Genomic DNA, 18,294 nt, shown 5'->3' with positions numbered 1-18,294 from the left:
CCAACTTTTTTTTTTTTTTTAAGATTTTATTTATTTATTGGACAGACAGAGATCACAAAGTAGGCAGAGAGGCAGGCAGAGAGAGAAGAGGAAGCAGGTTCCCCACTGAGCAGAGAGCCTGATGCGGGGCGCAATCCCAGGATCCTGCGATCATGACCCGAGCCAAAGGCAGAGGCTTTAACCCACTGAGCCACCCAGGCACCCCTGGCCCAACTTTGTAAGTATGGCTCTTCCCTCAGTAGTACTGACTACTACTACGACTACTACTATGCCTACTACTACGCCTACTACTACGACTACTTCTTCGTCGTCATCATCATTGTCGTTTTCTTCTTCCTTTTAATTGTGTTATGTTAGTCACCATAAAATACGTCATTAGTTTTTTTGTTTGTTTGTTTGTTTTGCTTTTAAAGATTTTCATTCATCTACTTGACAGACAGAGATCACAAGTAGTCAGACAGGCAGGCAGAGAGAGAGAGGAAGGGAAGCAGGCTCCCTGCCGAGCAGAGAGCCCGATGCGGGGCTCGATCCCAGGACCCTGGGATCATGACCTGAGCCAAAGGCAGAGGCTTTAACTCACTGAGCCACCCAGGCGCCCCCATCATTAGTTTTTGGTGCAGTGTTCCAAGATTCACTGTTTGCGTATAACACCCAGTGCTCCTTGCAATACGTGCCTTCCTTAATACCCAGCACTAGGCTCCGCTATCCCCTCTACCCCCTTCCATATAAAATCCTCAGTTTGGGGGCACCTGGGTGGCTCAATGGGTTAAGCCTCTGCCTTCGGCTCAGGTCATGATCTCAGGGTCTTGGGATGGGGCCCCGCATCGGACTCTCTGCTCAGCAGGGAGCCTGCTTCCTCTTCTCTCTCTGCCTGTTTCTCTGCCTACTTGTGCTTGCTCTCTATCAAAAAAAAAAAAAAAAAAAAAAAAAATCCTCCGTTTGTTTCCTGGAGTCCACAGTCTCTCATGATTCGTCTTCCCTTCCAATTCCTCCCCACCCCTTCAGTTTTCCTTTCCTTCTCCTAATGTCCTCCATGTTATACCTTGTGTTCCACAAGTAAGTGAAACCATGTGATAATTGACTTTCTCTGCTTGACTTATTTCACTCAGCATAATCTCCAGTCCCATCCATGTTGATATAAAATTTGGGTATTCATCCTTTCTGTTGGCTGAGTAATATTCCATTGTATATATGGACCACATCTTTTTTATCCATTCATCTGTTGAAGGGCATCTCGGCTCTTTCCACAGTTTGGCTATTGTGGCCATTGCTTCTATGAATATTGGGGTACATATGGCCCTTACTTTCACTACATCTGTATCTTTGGGCAGTAATGCAATTACAGGGTTATAGGGTAGCTTTATTTTTAATTTTTTAGAAACATCCATAGTTTTCTAAAGTGGCTGCACTAACTTGCATTCCCACCAATAGTGTAAGAGGGTTCCCCTGTCTCCACATCCTCTCCGTTTGTTGTTTCTTGCCTTATTAATTTTTGCTATTTTGACTGGTATAAGGTGGTATCTCAATGTGGTTTTGATTTGAATCTCCCTGATGGCTAATGATGATGAACACTTTTTCATGTGTCTGAAAGCAATTTGTATGTCTTCATTGGAGAAGTGTCTATTCATGTCTTCTGACCATTTTTTGACATGATTGTTCTTTGGGTTTCGGGTTTGGGAAGTTCTTTATAGATCTTGGATGTCAGCCTTAGTAGCACTTACTAATGCTTCTAGTAGCTCATCCAATGCTTCTCTACAACATGCAGTTGTGTAGCCCACCTAATGCTGTCATTCATGGGCCCGAAAATGGAGCTGTGAGAATTGTGTGCCCTTCGCTTGTTTTTCCCATTTTCATGGTTCTTCATAAAGACAGGACTGTACTTTGAGAAGGATTTAAAAGAAGACATTTCATTACCTTAGTAAAATATGAAATCATGTCCTGTAGGGGGCCCCATCTTGAGTCCTTGCTTTCCAAGATTTTTTTTTAAGTAGGTGCCACACCCAGTGTGGAGCCCAACATGGGGCTTGAACCCAGGACCCTGAGATCAAGACCAGAGTCAAGATCAAGTCAGGTGCTTCACCTGCTGAGCCACTCAGGTGTCCCATCTTTCCTTTGTTTGCTATGGTAAGCTCACGTTTTGTTCTTATTCTACAAATCCAGCAAATGTGTTTCCTGAGCAAATCTGTCTTCAATTATACAGGAACTGGGAATGTTATTAATATTTACTGTAATGTGTTCTTATGTATGCTATATATTGCTTTAGGAATGGAATTTACCCCCACCTCCTAACAAAGTCAGCAGAGAACAAATAAACATGGACACAGTAAGTATAAATATAAATTTCTGTATGATTTATTGTTGTTCCTTGTACATAAGAAACAGTAATATACAACTTACACTGCTGTAGAATGTAAAATGGATAAAAATGTGTACAAAAAAAGCACATTCCTAGAAAAAGGTATTGGCAAATAGTCAAAACTGGGAGGCGGGGTAACAAGCGAAAAACAAATCAAAAACAAAACAAAACCCCAACAGTTCTTCAATTCAGTGTGCAAACGTTTTATAAAAATAGAAATACTAACTCTACAGGCAGTATTTCCTGATAAATTATTTAAATAGCATATCTACACAATCTGAGATCTATTCCAAGGGCAATGAGAAAATAATTTATAAAAATAAAGCAATGGTATATAAGATAGAAAAAAAACCCATAACTTTCAGAAAATGTATTTAACATTTCCATGCTATTTCCTTGTTGGGAATACTTTTCTGCAAAGAATTTTTATACTATGTACAACATTGACTTTTTTTTTTTTTAAAGGTACTACAGTAGCTTTAAGTTTGTAAGACACTTAAACTCTTTCTGCTTGATCCAAAAATTCTTTACTCAGTCACACAACAAATGAGGTAATATTTGTATAGAAGTTTCACCTTTGTTATTTTTTTTTCTCTTTTGGAAAAAAACGAAAAAGTGTAGATGCTTTTCTTCTCCCTGGAAATAGGCACAAGGGATGGGGTACAGACAGTTTGAAAGGCCTCCTGGCTTTCCTTTGAAATTTAAAGACACTAGCAAATGGACAACTAATTCCACTTGAAAAGACAAAAAAAAAAGATCCCAAATCATTCACTCTGAGCACAAAGTGAAGAGCCGCAGGCTCTGATGTTCCTTGTGCCGTTCTTGAGAGATTTGCTGATAAGTCTCCACTACCTGCTGTCAGACACTTTCCGTATGAAACCTAGATTCCAGGTAGAACAGAGTTAATAAATAATCTGTATTTACAATCTTACAGTCATGAAGACTCCTAACAAAGCTGATATGGATAGTCCTTACGCTTCTTCCTGTTCCATGTATAGTCTTTCAGACAGATCCTCCAGAGCAAGTAAAAAATAAATATTTTACATTGTAAAGTGTTTGTAAAAACAAAAACAAGAACCAAAAAACAACAAAAACTACAGTCTAAAAGAGTTGGAAAACTCCATGAGATTTAGGAAAAAGAAAGACAAGGAATGTTTTAGTTGATAATTTTGTGCCTTTCTAACCATAAAAATATGAGCACGGCTGCCCATCCCTTTGGAGGCAGCCTGGTGCTCACTGAGATGGTAGGTTTTCTGATTTTCCTGCTGCATCTGCACAAGCTACATGTGGAATAAAACCAACAATTTCATGGTAAGCAGGCAGGGGCAGCCGGCAGAGCCTTCCACCGGCTTAATTCTCACTCCCTATTGTGGTGACTATGGGTGAGAGGTGAGGGGTGGGGATCCCAGGGGCAGGAGGGAAGTCCAGAAGCCAGTCTTTGCCTCCCTTCCCTGCTTCTCCTAAGTGCCTGTGTACGTGGGTTAATCAGCTAACACTGGTCAGCATCATGAAATCCAGCAAGAGTCTTCCAATCCCCTGAAAATGACTTAGTACCGAACATGTAACAGCTCCTCCGTCTTGTCTTCATACAATCATCTCTTGGGGAATGTGCCCTCCCCTTAGGGCTTTGGCCCCTGATTCCCCTAGTTCCAAGAGAGTCTGTCAAACCTGATGGTTGGCCAATTCTAGTGAGTCCTCCCTCCTCTCACATGCCTAGAAGTGCTTTGGAGTCCACTGGTCCGAGCTGGCTTCCCGATAGTACTCTACTCTGACAGAAAATGAGGGGAGCAGACACCTGCCAGCTGAAGCATGTGGATGTGTTTGCTTTTTGAAAAGCAGGCCAATAAGTATTTATGTTCTTGGACGATTCTCTTCTCATTCAGAGGCTGCATGCTGAGTCTGATTCGGAAAATGGCATTTTCTCGAGGCAGGTCCCATATTCTAGGAGTCCACAATGATATGCAAGCAGAGAATAGGCAGGGAGGAGGGATCCTGGGGGTTTTCCTAAGCCCATGATTCCAGAAGGTGCAACACCAGCATTAGTTAGGATGAGTCTTTTGGTCAACAGTTTGATGATTAAGAATCTGTTAAGTAAACAAACAAATATGTAACCCAATTAATTCATGAAGGTACTAGCTTTGTCAGTTAATAAATTAGCCTTAGTAGAGCTCTACTTTTATAGTAACCAAAGCATAATTTAGGATTGGCTACAGTTAAGGCCTTGGTCTTATCATGGTCTTCCACAGCAAAGTATCAACAACTCTTCTCTAAAACCGTCTTCTAAAATGGGTGCTTCTGTAATTGGCACTCTTGATCTTAGTCTGAATTAACTGTGTCAGTTGCATCTCTAATGCAATGACATTATTATTATGATTAATGAATGAATTACGTTCACAGTAATGTTGCTCCTACCTCTGCATTCGTATTTCAGGTCAGAGAAGAACACCATTTCTTGAGAGAAGACAAACAACCCTAGCCTACCACCAGCATAGGTTTTGTCATAGATGGGTCCTGAGTCAGCCATGATTTTCTTCCCTTCATACATCACCACTCTGAAAGAAAAAGAAAAGGTCTTGTGTGACACTCCCACTTTTTGGTCTCCTCCTCCTTCCCCATCGGAGTGAGTGGGTGGAATATCGTCAGTGCCATCTTTACCTAATGAAACCCGTCTTGGGCCGGTGGCTGAGACGCCATCTGTAGGCAGTGAAGTCTTTCCAGCCTATGTGACGAGGGTCATGCCACAGAGTACGCACCTGAAGGAAAAGAAAAAGGTTGAAACACAGCTCCACCGAGATACAGATTTTGTTCTAGAAGAAGTATGTGAAAGGTACCAAGTGGACCTAAATTAGAGGGCTGCAATGTTGATCTTTCCAAGGCCTTTCATTTGATATGTGCCCTGGAATGTCTGTGTAAAGCAGAAAGAGAGGGAAAGTTTTGTTTGAAGAGGCTGAAAAGGTGTTTGGATTTGAAGACAACTCCTAGTTAGAGTGAGCTCCCTTCTCAGATGCTACTAGGTTTTTACAAAGCAGAACTGAATGCTGTAGTTGGTGGTGCTGGGAACTTGCTATCCAAGGACCCCCCCCACCCCCCTACATTGAGAGTGTTGGCCCAAGCACAGCATCCCGAGTGCTAGTCAAGCGCCCATCCACTCTCCCTTCTTCAGGGTCTTGTTCTTACCTGGCCCGGGGTGTTTCCCGTGTGCCACAGGGCGTTCCGCAGGTGCTCGCCCGGCCCGGTGGTAGAGTTCACAACTTTCACAGAAAGGCCTGAGTATCCCTGAGCCCTAGTGGGGTTGGTGTCCCAGTAGGACTGGGTGACTTGCTTCCACATCACGACATAAAAGCGACTGCTAGACTGATAGCCGAACACAAACCCAGCGTAGTCATCATCCCTTTCCGTGTTGATGAAGAAGGTGCCACTGAAGTCCACAGCATTAAACTCATCATAACCTAGGAAAAGGAGGCCAGACCCAGGTGAAAAGCTGCAGCCTTCAGAAGCTTCTCTTATATTCCCAGATATCCTCAGGGATTCATATAAGCACCAGGTTTTAGATTTGCTTCTTTCCCATGTGCATGCCAGCTCTTTGTATGGAGAACTCACTACTCACCTACAGCAAGTCCAGGATCACAGTTGACGGTCTGGACCAGTTCTTTACCCTGATGGCGTACAACCCAGTTCGGGTCATTCTGGGATGTCCCTTTGGGATCTAGAGGAATCATCTGGAATCGGCGGAAATCAGTCTCACTGATGTCAATGTTTTCAGGACAGATGTCATCGATGTCTGGCACATTGTCATGGTCAAAATCGTCTTTGCAGGCATCACCTCGACCATCACCTAAGGTCAAAAAAGCAAGAGTTCAGTGAAATTCTGAAATAGGACTAGTCTCAGAGATTCAGTATCTTGTCTAAGTTGGCATCTCATCTGTTCATCCTGTCAAACGCACTTAATTTTGCTTTTATAGTCTCAATCCTGAGAGCCATGGTGTTAGTCTCTTAAAAAGGGGCTCTGTTATCTCACCATCTGAATCCTTCTGGTCAGGATTGGGCACGAGTCTGCAGTTGTCCCTGTCATCAGGAATGCCATCATTGTCATCGTCATGGTCACAGGCATCTCCCTTGCCATCTTTGTCATGGTCAGCCTGGTTGGCATTGGGCACATAGGGACAGTTGTCCAGGTTGTTCTGGTGGCCATCTTCATCAATATCCTGATTGTTGTCACAGGTATCTCCAATGCGGTCTGAGTCAGAGTCGAGCTGAAAGAGACAGAAAGGAAAGGTAAGTTGAAGTGTTTGTCATTAACGTTAAAGAGCACTTAATGGAAGATTCTCCCATGTTTGATATGGCCAGTGGGTTTTCAGGTCTATAAGCTATTGCCAAAACAGAGTAGTAGTAAAATTTTCTTGATCCTTGGGGTGCCTGGGTGGCTTAGTGGGTTAGGCATCTGTTCATGATCTCTGGGTCCTGGGACTGAGCCCATGTTGGGCTCCAAACTCAGTGTGGAATCTATGTGGGATTCTTTCCCTTTATCTCTCCTTCTTCCTTCTACCCCTCTGCCACCTCACTCAAAATCGTAAAATCTTAAAAATTTTCTTGATCCTTGTTTTCATATAAATTTTAAGAGCTATTCAGAGTTTTTAAATATAAAGCTTTCTAAGTAAAATTACTAAGGTACCTCCTTTAATGGACCAAAACATGAAGATTTCAGTCTGTTAACTGCTTATTTCTCAACATTAGATGAAATTCTTTGGGTCATTTCTTTGGGTCACTCTTACTTTCCATTGAAGATTTCAATTATAAAATTGTTGACATGTCCACTTCTACTCTAGGTCATTAAATCATGGAAACAGGGCACTGTGTTTTGTGTGTACTGGGTAATGTACATGGTAGGGATCAAGACTTTTTATTTAAATTTCTTTTTTGTATTTGGTTTTATACATCTATAAAGATTATTTGTTGATTCAGGTAAAGACAAACTTCTAAGTTTCTTAGAAACTATATTAGTACTTTCATATTCTTCAGGATGTACAGGATACTAAGGGACACAGAGACTGGAATTTTTCTTGCAAGTAAGATTTCCATAATGCCTGAATGGTTATAAATATTACAATCTGAGGAACAAAAAATTCTTCCATGGAGATTAAATGATATTAAAGGAGTTTATGGTAAGACTTAAACTCAAAACAGAGGACCCTGGATGCCGTTTGCTCAGCTGCTTTCCAAATTTCTATAGCAAAGCATAAAAAACAAAACAAAACAAAACAAAACCGGCCTTGACTTACATTGCTAGAATATGACAGCCAGTTACACGTGAAAAGAAATACTTGCAGACGTGGAACCTGTTCTGGCTAAGGTCTACCTGTAGCACTCCCTCACACAGGTAGAGAATAATCTGTTTGCAATGCCAATTTAGAAGAATGACAAACAGGAATTTCTCTAGCTTCTGGAAGTGTTTTTTGCTTGAGGTTTTCTTACAGTCAGATTATATCATTATAGTGTTAGAAATGATTAATATAAGTAGAGTTACCAGATTTCTGCCTTTTATAATTTGTTAGACACGCAGAGTAGGTAAGGCCTGATAGAGGAGAGTGAAATTACCAGATGGTCACACTAAGGATCTACATGGTGCGGTCATGCAAATATGCCAGTTGGCTTTGAGACCTCTGAGAGCCACGGTCATGGAAAAGTTTGAACTCTTTAACTCTTTTAAGTAAGAGCCTAGCGAAAGCTATTCCAGTACTCTACTGGAAGGTCCCCATGGAGCCCACTTACCTGATCTGGATTGTGTTCCAGAGGGCAGTTGTCACACTGATCTCCGACCCCATCCATATCCGTGTCCCTCTGGTCCACGTTGTAGACATACTGGCAGTTGTCTCGTTCATTGAGGATACCTGCAGAGCACAGGGGACCAGTCAGGGCTGGAGTGTCCAGCCACAGGGGTTTTCAACCAACTGCACATCCAGAGCCAAGTTTGGAGAGAACTCAGGTGAGAGCTGAACGTGTTCCCCGCTGCCTACAGACCTGCTGCCATCAGGGAGTGCCTTACCATCCCCATCGATGTCTGCAGCGCAGGCGTCTCCCTCCCCGTTGTTGTCTGTGTCGGCCTGGTCTGGGTTGTGGTTGTAGGGGCAGTTGTCACAGCGGTCTCCCACGTCATCTCGGTCATAGTCATACTGGGCTGGGTTGTAATGGAATGGGCAGTTGTCCTGCAAAAGAATGGAGCATTTTATGACACTGTCCATGCAACAAGCCCAATCCCGCAGTGGTCTGTGTTACATCAAACTGCAACCGCGTGGGACAGCTTCTATTTACTCCTCCCTGAGGAGGTTAAAAGGCAGGTCCTGATGAATGAAAAATGGATCGCTGAGGGTTACAAGTCAGTAAGATATAAATATAAGGACACCACCCCGGTTCCCAGTACGCCAGATAGAAATCTTAATGCCATTTAGGTAAGAATGTGAAACAGATCTGAGCAACTGACTGTCTTTTATAGTCTCAGTCCAGAGAGCCATGGTCTTAGTATCTTTCTTGCTCAAACTGGAGGTGGGGCGGGGGGAAGGTGATAATGAAAAACCAAACCACTCATTTTAAATCTTCTCTTGGCAACATCTAGGTGTTCAGAGTGCTCCCGAGTGACTCTGCATGGGAGTCCCGGAGGCTGCTACTATGTGGAGAAGGGGGATGGAGGAGGCCAGGGCCACATCCTTACCCTGTCATCTGGGATTTTATCATTATCATCATCGTCATCACAGGCGTCACCGATTCCGTCCTTGTCATAGTCCTCCTGCCCGGAGTTGGGCAGGTTGGGGCAGTTGTCCTGGAAAGAGAGGACTCACATGAGGGCTTGGTCCGTGTGCCCTACGCTCAGCCTGAGCCCGGGGCAAGGCTCAGCCTTTCATCTAAGCATTTTCTTGGAGGATATGTCGTTTGTCTAAGTGCTCTGTGCTTAATTCATGCTGGGAGCACCAGCCCTGCCCTGCTGGTGTTTGGGAGTGTCGTGAACATTTTTCCGGAGAAAAGAATCCGCTCTGGACTGCACCAGCCAAAAGGGCTCACCCTCTTCATGTTCATGGCACCAGGGGATTTAATGTGAACACTTTATGCCATTCTGCCTTTGTGTGATTTCATCTTTCACTTTCACGTTCAAACTTTAAGCATTAAAGATTGTTCAGCCTCCTCCCTGGGGTCAGGGTGACATGCCTTCCTTTGTGAGCACGCGGGGAAGAGGGCGCTACCTTTTTGCAGTGGTAGGTGGCATTGGCCACGCACACCAGGTCCTCGTTGGGCCATCCGTCCAGGTCCGTGTCCTCCCCGCAGATGATGCCGTTGCCCGCGTAGCCGGGCTTGCACTCGCAGCGGTACATGGGGTCGCTGTAGTGGCCCAGGTAGCTGCACTTGGCGTTCTTGTTGCAGTCATGCGTCCCGTCCGTGCAGGGGTTGCGTGGCTTGCACACCTGTGGGCAGTGTCCCCAAGTGAATGCAGAGCCTTCGTGAGTCCCTGCGTCCCTCTGGTCTCCCCAGAGGTGGAGGCTCCATGAAGAGGAGGAGTGTGGGGTACCTCTGTCCCTCCTGCTGGCCCCCTCCCTGGAGATGTACATGCCCACTGGCTCACCACGGAGTCCAGAGCAGCATTTCCTATTGCAAGAGGCTGTTTTTCTCCTGCTGGGTTTTCAGTGGACTGTCCTGCCCCCAGGCTGTATGCTCAACCCTCTCCCAGTTCTTGGGGAAGGCTGTGAAAGGACAGCCTCCCTTTGCAGGCTCCTCCTGCCTGCCCACTCCAGTTGGGGAGTCCAGTCCCATCTACCTGTTTGTTGGCGGTGGCGTGCTCCACACCCCGGCCGAAGGGCTGCGGGCCTGTGAAGCGTGGTGGGCAGGGCAGGCAGTTGTAGCCAGGGTCCGTGTTCTCACACCGGTGCTCGCCGTTGTGGTGGAAGCAGGCGTCAGGCACTTCTTTGCACTGCGGGAGAAACAACAGTGTGCCTCCTGGGTCGGGAGCGCTGCCCTGGGAAGGGGCTGGGACAAGTTGAACCGCTACCCGGGGACCCAGTAACGCCACCAGCACGGTCCTTACCTCATCAACATCTTGGCACTGGACGCCATTTCCACCGTAGCCCGGGGGGCAGGCACCACATTTCCAGCTGCCATCAGGGTAACTCGTACACTTGACCCCAGCAAAGCAGGGATTGGACAGGCATCCGTCTGAGATCAGGGAGACAGGCCAGCAGTCAGTCTGAGCAGCTGTCATTGGCCCGCTCCTCACAAAATCAGAAGGGCATAAACATCATGGGGTATACGTAACCATTCACATGTTGAGATACTTGGAAATGTCTGATGGACAATACGGCCCGAACACTCAGGACCATTCAAAGCCAAACCACCCGCCAACCCAAATGCTGATCATGGATTTCAGTGAAACAACAAAGAAACCCAAACTCCCAAGGGTGCTCTCATCCTGGGCTGCATGACTCACCAATTGGACAGTCTTGCTTGTTGCAGATCTGCTTTTCCGTTGCATCCCCGACACAGTCCTTGCCTCCAAACTGGGGTGTGGGGCTGTTGCAGAGCCGGCTACGTTTCTGTACCCCTCCTCCACAGGTGACAGAACAGATGTCCCACAGCGACCAGGGACCCCACCCTCCATTGACTGCAAGGAAGGGAACCACAGGCCCAAGTTAAGGTCAATTTCCAAACACCTCACCTATCATTTGTACAAGTGAACTTCTGCTCCTCTGACACATGGACAGAATGTTCGGGAAGAGAGTTTGAAATGGTTTTCTGTTTCTTATTAAAAGAAGCTGCTGAGCATGCAGGACTTCGCTTCTACTTGTTCCCTAGGGAGTAACCTTTACCCCCCCACACTCTGTGACCCACAGAACTGGAGGCCACAGATGCCAGGCATCCCGCCGAGCCGAGCCGAGCCAGTGCTCATCCCTCAGCTGCATAGCACGCTCCCACTTACTGGGGCAGGCATCTTTCTTGCAGGCTTTGGTCTCCCGGGCTTCGCCTTCACATGGTTTCCCGTTCATCTGGGGGCTCGGAGAATTACAGAGTCGAATTCTTGTGATCACACCATCACCACAGGTCACAGAACAAGACGACCAGGGGGACCAGTGGCTCCAGCCACCATCCTGTTTAACTAAAGTACACAGCTGATGGTTATAGGGTGCCCGCCAGGTGTAAAGCTCCATGCTAACTGCTTTGAATTCATTCCCTAAATGAAATCCTCGCAATAACCCCACAATAACCCATCAAGAGCTATGACTCTCTCCAATTTGCATTTGGGGAAAGAGCCTCAGAGAGAGAAGTTGTGCTCAAGGGTACACAGGTGAGCAGAATTGGGGTTGGGGATGCAGACAGTTGAGGAACTGTACCCTTAACCTCTATGCTGTCTGGATCAGGACAAGGCCAAGCCTGTGCTCTTCATTGTTAAGTGGCCAAGATGCTCACATCTCTTATCGCACTCCTGAATGTGGCAGGTCCGCGTCTGGACGGAGGAACCCTCGCACCGATTGTTGAGACTGTCACAAGAGCGACCACGCTGCTGGATTCCATTGCCACAGGTCGCCGAGCAGGAGGTCCACTCAGACCACGGGGACCAGCCGTCATCCGCAGAGTCGCTGGCTGTGGAGGAAGCAGGGTCATTTGGTATGTGATCACCGAGGACATGCTAGTCTGTAGCTCACGCTCTTTGGGACCTTCTTCCTTTGCCAGAGGGCAAAAAGCCAGTATTTCTTAGGCCAGCAGCCAGAGGGTCTATCCCCTGTCATTACATGTACAGCACTGGGGTAAGGGAAGGGTCAGCACAGCCCCACTTTCTCCCAGCACATGTTAGTCTATCCAGGGGGCCTCCTTTCTCAGCATTCTTAAGTGCATTTCCCTTTCCTGATGTGGATATCTTGATTTGCATTTCCAAGAGTACTAGATGTGTAGGCTCACAGGAGTCAATTTGGACTGTCAGGGGAGCCACAGACCATGTGTTTGGCAGATGAACTTGAAGGCAGCTTTGCCGCTGTCAGCTCTGCCTGCAACTCAGTCATGAAGTTAAATCACTGTGCGGCTCCTCTTACCCAGCACGTGGGGCCTTCTCTGGACATATTTTCACCAGAGAATGGGCTTGTAGACCATCCGCCCAGGCCCCAGGATACAATCACATGTCGCTGTATCAGACACAAGGCAGAGAACTTGTTGCTGTTGCCAGCAGCTGGAAGTTTCCCTAGCAATCCCGGATTCCAGGTCAGGACTCCACTGCTCTCCAGCTATCTTTGCTCCCCCTGGCCTACACCTAAAGAGGATAGCTGAACAGAAGCAGCTGTGCCCGTGATCATCACAGCACCAGTCGCACGAACACGGCTGCTGGATGAGACTGCCTATTCTGAGCTGTGACCAGCTGTGGGCAGGGGTGGGGCTGTGTGGAGGTGTACGGGGTGTGCTATGTTCCTGCTTCATGTCTTGTCTTTATTGTGCTGAATCACTTTATGACTTGTCCGTACCACACTCAGTATTGTCTCAGCAGAATGATTAATTTACATTAGCCACACCAACCAGGGGATAGGGTGCCACGGAACAATCTAGGGCCTTATTTCTGCCAGCAGCTGGAAACTAAAACTGCTGTTATTCTTAGGCCTCCTACTCCAGCAGATAAAATGGATAAAACTTCAGGCCCAATTAAGTTCAGTGCTTGCACCACAGACCACCCGTTTATCTGGTGAGCACATTTTTCTTCACTCTAGGCCATAGCGTCAGATTCTAGAAGCAGTCTGTTTAGAGCTAGTGCCACTGCGCATTCGTCTCCCCTTTCCTCCACACATCAGGTCGAAATTAGTAAGCTGGGCCAAGATCATTACTGCCTAGAGAGCAGCCAGGCCACCAGTTAACCAGACGTGGCAGCAGGAAACAGGAGTTGAAACACAATGGAAATGGGGACGGGGCTCCAGGGCCCCGCGGGTAAGGAGAATAGACCTTGTCACTCAAGAACAGTTATGCGGTTTTACGGACTTACGCCAGCACCGTGGGCAGCATTCTCCATCAGGGACTGTGGCATTGGAGCAAGGCATGATGGGGCAGGACACTTTCTTGCAGATGGTAACGGAGTTCTGCAGGGCGAGAGGGAGACATGGGTTATGGGGCATATTGCAAGCACAAGTTTATAGACTGTAACATTACAATTATAAGATGAAACATGGTCAGGGCTGTAAATGCTCCAGTGGAAGGAGTTTAATAGATCTGTCTTATTTGCAGTCACTGTATTGTGGAGATAGTTTTAGTGCCTCAGAGAGTTCTTTCCTAATTACTACTGAGTGGGGGAAGTGACAGCATGTAGAACTTTCCCAAACGGAACCACCAAATAGCTTGACTCTAACCTTTTAATGGGTGTCTGACAGTGAACTCCAAGCCCAGCCAGGACTTTTAAACCTGAAAGTTTTCTCTTTATAGAGTCAATCAAGATCAGTGAGCATTTTCCCCCTTCATGTGTAGATCTGATTTTATATTATATTGTAGAAGAACGGAAATCAAGGGGGCTCCCAAATCTAGCAACCCAGGATTTTTTTTTTTTTTTTTTTTTTTTTTTTTAATTGAAGCAGACTTTGCTCAGCGCATCAGGCAAATTGTCCCACATTGCCCGGCACCAGTTTTGGGGAGAGCCACTGATATGCACACTGCCCACGGTGCCATTTGAGCTAAGTAGACAGTTACGCCCTCACAGTGTCGGGCTGAGTGATTTGAACAATCAGTCCTGCATGAAGGGAATCTCAGTGTCATTGCTGAATACAAAGTCAGGGTAGGGAAAATAAGAGGAATGTTCCGACTGGGTTTTATCTAGCGGACATTCAACACTTAGCCTTTGAACAAAAGCAGAGAAAATTACTCAAATGTCTTAGCAGGTTTGTTCTTTTAGATACTTAGCCTGGGGTATAAAGAAGACTTTGAAGCAGTTTCTGGGAGTTTCAAGATTTTATGGAGGTCACAACTGCATCTTGGGGGGGATAAAAACAAACCCACTTCGGACACTGGAGTGTAGAAAGAGCTTGTGTGGCCATCTGGGTATTTCCCTAGAGACTGGCTTCAAATGCCATCCCTTATTTCATCCTGGAATGATCCCTCACCTGACAGCGACATTCCGTACAGCTATCCACGGTCCATTCCTCGTTATTCCTGTACTGAACTCCGTTGTGGTAGCAGAGGGGAGGCCTCCTCAGCTCAATGGCCAACTCTTTGTTCTCTTCAGTCTAGAAGGGGGAAAAAGGTCATTAGTGTCATCTTCATTTTAAGCAGGGTGGGGGGTCATCCGTGCTACACCTTCAGGAGCCCGTGCTGAGGGGCTGAGAGCAGAGGCCACTGACCACTTTGCGGATGCTGTCCTGGAGCGTGGTGACGATGGTGCGCAGTCCCCTCAACTCCAGGACCATGCTGGACAGCTCATCACAGGAGATGCCGCAGATGGCTTGCAGATCCTTCGTCTTGTGGCCAATGTAATTAGTGCGGATGGCAGGGCTGGAGCCGTTGACCACGTTGTTGTCGAGGGTCAGAAGGACATTGGTGGCTGCCAAGAAAGAAAGGAATGCCATGAGAAAAGTAATGGAAGATCTTCACATAGCTGCTCTCACCGGCCAGCCACTGGAGTTCCTAGTTGGAAAGACATTAAATCTGGGGCAAAGGACACAGGGCGGGGGCCGGGGATCCACATATGTGGATCCCCCTTTGAAGTCACTTTTATACACCTCTTAACTAAGTTACCCGGGGCAATTTATGCACGACCACCGTTCCCTAAGTTTCTCAGCTTGTTTTGGGTGGAACCCACTGAATGTCCTCAAATGCCCCCCAGAATATAGAAGGGTACTCACAGCTGGAACAGCCTTTGTTCCTGAGGATGGCTTCCGGTGTGGTTCCGAAGACAAACCTCACGTTCTGCAGCACCCCCTGGGGGCAGAGGACACACATTACTTGTAGAGTGGTGGTGGTGGGGGGGGTGGGTGCTGGAGGGAAATGGGTGGGGGAGATGGTTTATGCCAGGAAAAGCACACAATAGAGGTTCTAGAAGTTTGAAAGAGCTCCCTTTAAAGATCACCATGTCAAAATAACACACCAATGTAAACTGCCAAACAACTTCACAATCTTAATTGGGTCTCCTGCCAAGTCTTCAGTACTTTACAAAGAAATCCGTTATCAGCCTACTTGGGTATACAGGAAATGGAATCGGATACTAAGAACAGAGGATATAATGACACTCTCCAGTGTCCAAGAGTTAGATGTGGGAGTTTCAAAGCCACAGTTGCAAAAACCTAGATGTTTAAGCAAGGAAGAGGCTGCAGCAGCAAACCCCCCCCACCCCGCCCCGCCATTTTCACTTACAGAGACCTGCTCCATCCCCAAGGGGAATCAGATAGCCAAATGGTATTTATTCTGCTCACAGGATCCATTTCAAGCTATATTACAATTGGTAGAACGCTTGGAAACGAGTTACTTTCTTAAGGAGAGTCTCTAAAGCATGAACAGGTGGTTATGGGAAAACCATTTCTTGTCTCCTTTATCGGTTTTCAAAGTTCCATCCCCAGAACACCAGCACCAGCAGGAGCTTAGCTGGAATTTGTTAGAAATGCAAATCATCAGGCCCCAACCCAGACACCCTGACTCTGAAACTCTGTGTGTTTTCTCAAGCCCTGCAGGGGAGTCTGATGCTCCCTGAAGTTGGAGAACCACTCCTTTAGGCCACAGGCAGGATCTCTTGTACCGGAAACCCTGCCTCTCCTGCTCTAGCCCTCCTGACGAGTCAGCTGCTACACAGCCGAGCCCATGGACCAGGAACTGGAGAAGAAGCCTCACCTGGAAGTTGTCATTGACCCCTCCTTTTGCAATGCGGAGTCTAGCCACGCTGGCCAGGTCCCTGGTGAAGACGCTCTGGATGGGGACATCTAGCTCCGCATTCTCCATCTTTTCACAGTCAATGTACAGCTGGGCCCTGTCCTCCTGCACAAACAGGGTGATGCTCTTCCACTGGCCGGTCGCCAGGAGCGCCTCCTCCACCGACACCACATGCTGCATGCCCTGCACGGTCAGGCTCAGGTCCAGGGTGCCCGCTTTGCCATTGGAGACCACACTGAAGACATGGCCGGAGCGATCTTTCCGTTCTATGGCCAGCAGTGTGCCTCGGGTCTTCTTCATCTGCCTCAGGGAGGCCAAGAGAAGGAAGCCTTTCTCTGCCCGCACGGCATCCACAAGGTCTTGGAACTTGTCATCGGGCACGGCGGGGATCAGATTGGCATCCTCGATGCGGAAAGCTGGGCTGGAAGGGTCGGGACCCTTCACCAGTCGGCGCCCAGAGCCCTTACGGGCAGCTCCGGTGAGTTCAAAGATGTCGAAGACGCTGTTGTCTCCCCCAGACTCTGTTCAACAGGAGCAGGACACACAGTCAGCTTTCTAGGCTGAGGCCAGGGATGGGGACTACAGGACAGGGTGAAAACTCTAAGCAACCCCGGAAAGAACTGAATAAACCCCAAGGTTAGAGGGAACCTGCCTGCTGATGTTCCACCAGGGCTCAGGGGAGACACAGCTGGCAGAGGAGAGCATGGGAGGGAGACACAGTAGGGGTAAGCGACTCCCCCTCATCTTCCCTCTGCTCTCAAAAGGTAGTACACAGACTCACCTGGAATGCGGCTGGAGCCACATAAATGCAACAGGAATAAGATGCTGAGTCCCCAGGCTAGCCCCATGGTGGAGCTGTTGGTGCCCAGCAGGGAGCCTGTAACAGGAAACACAGAGCCCAGGGTCAGAGGCAGCCAAGCAGGGAGGGTGGGCACAACGACCTGGGGCATCCCCCTCTGGCCCCACCTTTGCTGGACTGGAGGACGACAGTATTTACTTTGGACAGGGCATCAGGAAGAAAAAGAGCGGGGTTGGGGGTGGGGAGAGGAGACTGTGGTTTTAAAGTTGCAGGGGTGGCCTTGGGGCAAAGACCAACCACCAGGGACTTTTCCTTGGGAAGCTGAAGGTAAACAGCAGGAGATACAGTTTGGGGACGCAGGGAGGCACGGGGAAGTAGAGACTCTCCTCTAGACCCCCCGAGAGAAAGGTGTGGGGAGCCCTGGGAGAATAAAAAAATCTTGGGGCGTTCTGGCGAGTTGGCCTTGTGAACCCCAAGGCGGGAGAGAATAGCTCTGGAGCCCTTCGACGAGAGAGACAGCGGAGGAAAGCGAAGAGTAGGAGGTCCGAAGTCCCCGCGGGACTGAAGCCTCGGAGTTCAAGGGGGCTGACCAGGGCAGCACCGGTCCTCGGCGGCCGCCCGGAGAGCCCTTACCTGGGTGCAGCTGCCCGGAGAGGTGGCGAGGGCGCAGCGCCGGGCCCGAGTCCGGGAGAGGCGCGGGGCGGGCAAGGCGCCCGTGCAGGCGGCGGCCGGAGTCGGGGGCTGCGCTGGGAGGGCTCGCGTGAGCCGGGACTAGCCGGCCGGCTCGGAGGCAGTGGCTGGCAAGGCCGCGGCGCGGCGCGCTTTTAAAGGTACCCTCACATTCCTGGGGATTCCTCTGGCCAATGGGACGCGGCCTGGCCGGCGCCGGGGGGTGGTCTGGGTCCCTCTCTCCGCCCCCCGCTGCCTGGCGCATAACTTTCCGGCTAGAGAGCGGAGGGGTGGGGGTCGTGGCGAGGAGTGGGGGAATTCTCTGAGAAATAGGTGCCCGCCCACGCAGCCTTGGCGGGCTCGCGCTCCGCACCTTGGCTCCAGGAGTCCCGTGTGAGCAACCCTAGCGGCGACAGGGCTTTAGCCACCCTGTCCCCCCCCCACCCGCCCCTTGTTGGGGTGGGGTTTCAGGCAAACCCATCTCCTTGAATACCTGGGCGAGGGCCAACATTTGGGGACCGAGCCCGTTTGTAAAACCAAAGAAGCCCGACGGGGTAAATGGGGCCGAGGGAGAACCAATCGTTAAAGAATTTCCCGCTGGGGTGTTTGGGGA

The 18,294-nt window shown here is 48.4% G+C and overlaps 1 protein-coding gene across 1 annotated transcript; it reads right to left on the bottom strand.

Moving 5' to 3' along the window:
• Positions 1–2,328: 2,328 nt before the first annotated feature.
• Positions 2,329–17,816, bottom strand: THBS1 (thrombospondin 1). The gene is made up of 22 exons (XM_046009020.1): positions 17,646–17,816; positions 16,995–17,090; positions 16,175–16,734; positions 15,196–15,271; positions 14,695–14,894; positions 14,458–14,580; positions 13,353–13,446; positions 11,801–11,974; positions 11,313–11,489; positions 10,824–10,997; positions 10,425–10,552; positions 10,158–10,310; positions 9,589–9,807; positions 9,063–9,170; positions 8,400–8,559; positions 8,126–8,244; positions 6,375–6,609; positions 5,964–6,191; positions 5,534–5,805; positions 5,012–5,109; positions 4,769–4,908; positions 2,329–4,440 (listed from the first exon to the last, which is right to left on the bottom strand). The coding sequence occupies exons 2-22, from the start codon at positions 17,059–17,061 to the stop codon at positions 4,433–4,435; spliced, it is 3,513 nt and encodes a 1,170-aa protein (XP_045864976.1). The 5' UTR covers positions 17,062–17,090; positions 17,646–17,816; the 3' UTR covers positions 2,329–4,432.
• Positions 17,817–18,294: the final 478 nt, after the last annotated feature.

Source organism: Meles meles, chromosome 6 (assembly GCF_922984935.1).
Source record: "Meles meles chromosome 6, mMelMel3.1 paternal haplotype, whole genome shotgun sequence".
In the NCBI taxonomy this organism is placed as follows: Eukaryota; Metazoa; Chordata; class Mammalia; order Carnivora; family Mustelidae; genus Meles; species Meles meles.
The sequence above is the reverse complement of the archived record's forward strand: the minus strand, read 5'-3'. Positions and strand labels throughout refer to the sequence as shown.

Coding starts and splice junctions, on each gene's coding strand:
- THBS1 (XM_046009020.1), bottom strand. CDS start 17,061: ATGGGGCTAGCCTGGGGACTCAGCATCTTATTCCTGTTGCATTTATGT. Junction 14,581..14,694: donor AGGACAGCATCCGCAAAGTG/GTCAGTGGCCTC, acceptor TCCCCCTTCTAG/ACTGAAGAGAACAAAGAGTT. Junction 5,110..5,533: donor CGGGAAACACCCCGGGCCAG/GTAAGAACAAGA, acceptor CTTTTCCTTCAG/GTGCGTACTCTGTGGCATGA.